This window comes from Columba livia, chromosome 3 (assembly GCF_036013475.1).
Source record: "Columba livia isolate bColLiv1 breed racing homer chromosome 3, bColLiv1.pat.W.v2, whole genome shotgun sequence".
In the NCBI taxonomy this organism is placed as follows: Eukaryota; Metazoa; Chordata; class Aves; order Columbiformes; family Columbidae; genus Columba; species Columba livia.
Genome location: NC_088604.1, coordinates 111,284,418 through 111,289,878, shown reverse-complemented (window position 1 = coordinate 111,289,878; position 5,461 = coordinate 111,284,418). Strand labels below are relative to the sequence as shown.

Genomic DNA, 5,461 nt, shown 5'->3' with positions numbered 1-5,461 from the left:
CCTGGACTGGTTGAAAAGACATGTAGACAAGGTTCTTAGGGACATGTTTAGTGCTAGAGTTAGGTTATGGTTGGACTCGACGATCCTGAGGGTCTCTTCCAGACGAAATTATTCTATGAATCATTTCTGGGCTCGGTATTTCTCCCAGAAAGCTCCACTAAAACACGGTCCCCGAAACAGGAGCTCTGCTCCCCTCTTCTCAGCGATGGGACAGGCCTCGCCCCGTCCCGGACCCCTTGGGGAGCCAAAGGCCCCGCCCGCGGTTGGAGGGGAGCGCCCGGCGCCACCGCCTTCCCATCGCGCCTGCGCGCCAGGGCAACGGCGGGTGCGGCGCAGCATGTCGCTGCCCGAACCTCTGAGGAGGCGGCTGGGCTCCTTCAGCCGCACCGTCTTCACCGACAGCCACCGCCCCAGCCCGCAGTGCCCGGCCGACCGCGCAGGTAACGCGCAGCGGCTCGCCGGGTGGCGCGCCAGCAACAAAAATGGCGGCGGGTGCGGCCGGAGTGAGGGGTGGGGGAAGCTTCCCAGGAATGAAGATGGCGTCAGGCGTCACCTGGCGGCCGTTGGCTGGGGCGTGGCGCTGACGGCCGTGCCCGCTCGCCCCGGGGTAGGGCCGTGAGGGCTGCGGGATCACCCCGGCGGGGCGTCCCCGGCTGGTCCCTGTTCACCAGAGGCAGGGTCCTGTAATCTGCAGAGGTGGGTTTGGGTTGGAAAGGACCTTCAAAGCTCATCCAGTCCAACTCCCTGTCATGAGCAGGGACATCTTCACCCAGATCAGGTTGCTCAGAGCCCCGTCCAGCCTGGCCTGGGATGTCTCCAAGGATGGGGCATCCACCACCTCTCTGGGCAACCTGGGCCGGTGTTTCACCACCCTCTGTGTAAAAAATTTCTTCTTCATGTCTAGCCTGAATCTCCCCTCCTTTAGTTTAAAACTATTACCCCTTGTCCTGTCACAACACACCCTTCTATTGGATGTTGTCTGGAGTGAAACTACAGCAGCTGCTCTGTCACCCAGCACCCCCACACCGCCATGTTGCAGGCCTGGGACTGGCTTCCTTTAAATATTAAACAGGGAACAGTCTTGATTTAAAAGAATGTGCAGATAACACATTACACACACTCTTTAAAGCTTAGTAAGCTTCTTTGCGTAAAATATTGCAGGTAAAATCCACTGTTACTCACACTATGGGCACTCTGCCTGTGCCCAAATAAAAAGTAAAAATTACTTAGGAAGAACACAGAACAAATAAGGGAACTGAGCTATTGTTTTAAGGTCAGTAGTCCTGCACAGTTAGGACACCAGATGCTTAAAGCATGACAAGGTATACTGAGCTAGGTAACAGAAACTCAAGCTTGCAATATGCCAGTTTTCTCCTTATATTTGCAAGTCTGTCATAATGACCGATAACTGTGCCTTCATTGTCAGTGAAATTTGCAGGCCAGCATGCCCCCTTTTCATACCTTTAGAGTGAAAGTAGGCATGAGAATAAACAGTCTGTCTATATAGAGAGGCTACATTAATTTCAACTGATAAATCCATTCAAAGCTGATAAATAATCAAAAAGACATTTCAGTATACAAGTACTCATTTTCTTTGTGTAGTTATACTGCTAACACTTACTAGTTACCAATCCTTCATTTAATTCATTAAACAATACTGAAATATTTTTCTTAACTCCAGGAGTAGGTTTATTTTTAGCCATTTCTTTTCTTTTTCCAATTATGAAAACTCATGTGAATATCCAACTCACCAAAACCAGTTGCAAGTGTACCATTAACTTCTTGGAGGTCAGGATTACACAAAGATTACATTTACACATGTATACCTTAGTGAGTTGCTTTAGCATCAAAGAATTGACCATTGCGATACTGTCTGGCTTTTTCATGAATTTTAGCAATCCCAGAAAATAAGCATTAGTTCAATTTAGGAGCAGGAAAATGGATTAGAAATAGCTTCCATTGCTAAACATTCATCCAAAACAGTTTTAAAACTTGAGAGAGGTTACAAATACCAATGCTATGTCAATGAAGCCTTTAACATACCTAAAACATTGTAATCACAATTGAAATTAGAGCTCTCGGCTTCTCTGTTTTAAAATAACATGGCCATGAATCACTAAATTTTCATCCAATACATATAGGGCAGAAACATAGTTACTAGTAATCAGATGGTCATATTTCTTTGAAAGGTAAGCCAGTATTTTAGAATTGTATCTCAGTAGCCTTTAAAGTCCTCCTGGTATTTAAGAGGTTCATTCAATAGGACAGCTAGGACAAGTTATGGTAGATGGTGAAACTGTGTTTGAGATACCTATAGACTTTCATTCCTTTGCAGGTGTAAGAAAGTGTTGATGCTTTAAAAGGGGTTTACGAAAGAAATATATATATATAGGTTATCTTGCACCTTCTATTTCAGTATAACAAATCCCTGCCCCTCACAACCTACCCTTAAGGTCTGTCCCAGTTCTGTTCCCAAATCCTCCTCCTTTCCCACCTCGTCTGATAGCCACCATGAATACTTCTGCAACTGGCATAAAGGCTTCTGGAAAAGCCTGTACCAGGCATATGGCCAGACTGGAAACAGGGCTGCCAGACTGAGATGGAACAATGACAGTTGTGAGAGTAGAAGGAGAAGGCAATGTCAGAAGAGAGATGGTTCTGAGGTTGGAAGTCAGACAATGTGGCTATTTAGACTAATTTTCAATCAAATATTGCCATTGTGACTGACAGGGCCACAGGACTTGAATACAAATCAGCAGGTCACAATGAATACTTTTTAAACCCGCTCAGAAACTACCAATGTGCCTACAGACTTCATTTGGGGAAAACATGAAAAAGCAGACTGCTGGCAATTTAAGTGGATACTGTATTAGTTAACTAGAATATGGCAATAAAACTTCACCCATTAAAAATTAATTACTCCCTTAAAACAAGGTAAAATTTAAAAGGGCATTCTAAGTCTAATCCTGAAGGTCTGTTATTAAATCCTAAGTATCTACTGCCTGCATATGAGAGTTCAATATTTGCTTTTGTTTACATTGTATGAATGCATTTTGTTCTCTGCAGACTTTAAAGGTTAAGTTCATTTGACCTATTTGAAATCGTTAGCTCTTAAGAACTAGATGAATTACTGGCTTCTTACAACATTGCTTCTGTTCAAATGTTTATTTAAATAAAGATTCAAAATGAAGAGTGGGCAATGCAAACCTGCTCTCTAGCAGTAAGTCTTTACTCAGGAGGATCATCTACAAAATAATGATAATTCAGTATGTACTCATTTAAACTTTGGCTGTTCTCTTAGGAACAGCAATGAAATAACCACTAAATCTGCAAGGTCACTATACAGAACTACTTGAGCTAAGGCTATCAGTCCGAGGTTGTGGAGTAAGCCATAAGCCACCAGGTAATCAGCAGATACTGAACTTAAATATATGACTATGTTATAAATGTGGCCTGTGAACTAAAATTTGCATTAGATTCTAGGAAATGGTGTAACTCAAGATAGGGTAAGAAGTTTTTCTCTGGATATAAAGAAATATTTGTCTTAACGTTTGACTGGGAAGAGTGTTAATGCCCTGCTTGAAGTCAAGATGGAGCAGGATCTTTCTGTCGTATTTATGGAAGGGAGGTGGAGTGATAGACTTCTCTCTGTCTACAGGTATTGAAATAATTTCCAGTTTACCGCTGCAGATGTCCCTCTATTTCAATGTATATTTTTTCCCATTTTGGTGGCTCAGCACAGTTGTCATGCTCCATCTGAAGGTGAGTCCTGAAGGAAAATGAAGGTTTGCAAAGGTAAGATGTTTCTGATCAAACACCTAGTACTGAGATAGAGCTCACTGGAATTAGAGGTTATTAGGTTTATTTGGGAATTCCTTGAAACTGAAGGTTTGAGAGTATTTGAAAGCCAATACAACACTGTCAGCTTACAGTAGCATACAGCACCTTAATTTAATCATGAACAGCATGTTATGAAACAGCATAGCAGAAACATTTACCATCTTCTGCCTTCTAGTATCCAGTCTTGTCAGATTACTACAAGTTCATCCTGGTCACAATCATGATCCTCGTCTCTCTGATAGAGGTCATTCGACTCTACCTGGGTTACATGGGCAATCTGCAGGAGAAGGTACGTTACCACATGTACATGTTAATTTGAGCAGGAGAGCTTACTGGAATTAAACATAAATTTCTTGGATGAACTGGTTGACCATTTTATTTAAGTTGAGGAGATGGTTATTTCTCTTAAGTTACAGTCTGCATTTTCTATTCATTTGACATCAGATTCCACTTAATTTTGTACCTACCAAGATTTTTTCCCTCAGAAGAGAGCCCTCTTGCTCCCTATAACTTTGTCAGAAAAATAAGTATGGCTGAAAACACAGTATGTATGAATATTTAGCCTCCTCACTTTACCATTTCACATTATGTGCTGGCTTTTGGAAAAATTGAAAAAAAAAAAAAATTCTTCACAGGATTTTCTCATCTCCATCTGCCAGTTTTTAATAGGTGATGTCTTATTATAGGTCCCTGAGCTGGCTGGGTTTTGGCTACTGAGTCTCCTTCTGCAGTTGCCTGTCATTCTTTTCTTGCTATTTAACGAAGGTCTGAAAATTCAACCGCTGGAGCGAGCAGTCCACATCATCTTTGCCCTTTTCCTCAGCTTCCAAGTCATTGCAGCCTTTGTCACCCTGAAAAGAATGGTGAACAAACTGGCAACTCACTTCCATCTTAACGAATTTGACTGGCTAGAGGAACATTCTGCACCCGAGTTTTACAGCCCGGGTAAAGAAGAGAGAACAGTTTCTATGGCTGGTGGGGGCCCCGGTGCTGGCTGGGGAATCACACACTGAGGGCCTGAGAAGCTAACAGAGTCAGGCCTCATGCTGCTACAGCTCTGGTTTTGTTTTGTTGGGCGATTCTTTACCTGCCTACATCAAAGATATTAAAACAACAGATCTTTCTTAAGAGCCAACATTAAACTTCAGAGATTGGAGCTCTGCTCTGCTAGAAAAGAAAGAAAATCAAAGCCAGTTAAATAAGTGGCTTGAGTGGACTGTTTGTGGACTGTTACTGCATAGCATACCAACAGAACAGATTTGGTGGTTTTTATGTTTTACAAAGTCATGTGGCGTTTACAAAAAAAAAAAAAAAAAGCCTTTTTTCTTCACTGTTTGCACAGAGTTGTTTTGTTTACAATAAATCTTTTATACACGTTTTTATTTGTGTTGATACTGATACCAGTTTTCTCTCTGTTCTTCCAGATACATTGCACATATTTAATGTCTGGTACCTCAGTTAAGGAAAAAAAAAACCAAAACGCAACCCCAAACCAAAGAACCCCAAGAAATCTTGAGGGCCAGAAAGAACAATTATAAGATAGCAAACAAAGACTACAGTTTCAGAGATGGTCTTGAAGATAATTTCAGCACTAGGAATTCCTTACTAATAAACCAGGAAT

The 5,461-nt window shown here is 42.2% G+C and overlaps 1 protein-coding gene across 1 annotated transcript; it reads left to right on the top strand.

The window, feature by feature from the left end:
- Positions 1 to 271: 271 nt before the first annotated feature.
- Positions 272 to 5,235, top strand: TMEM17 (transmembrane protein 17). The gene is made up of 4 exons (XM_065059179.1): positions 272 to 440; positions 3,659 to 3,762; positions 4,016 to 4,129; positions 4,527 to 5,235. Exons 1-4 carry the CDS (start codon positions 338 to 340, stop codon positions 4,851 to 4,853), a joined length of 648 nt encoding a protein of 215 aa, XP_064915251.1. The 5' UTR covers positions 272 to 337; the 3' UTR covers positions 4,854 to 5,235.
- The last annotated feature ends 226 nt before the right edge of the window (positions 5,236 to 5,461 follow it).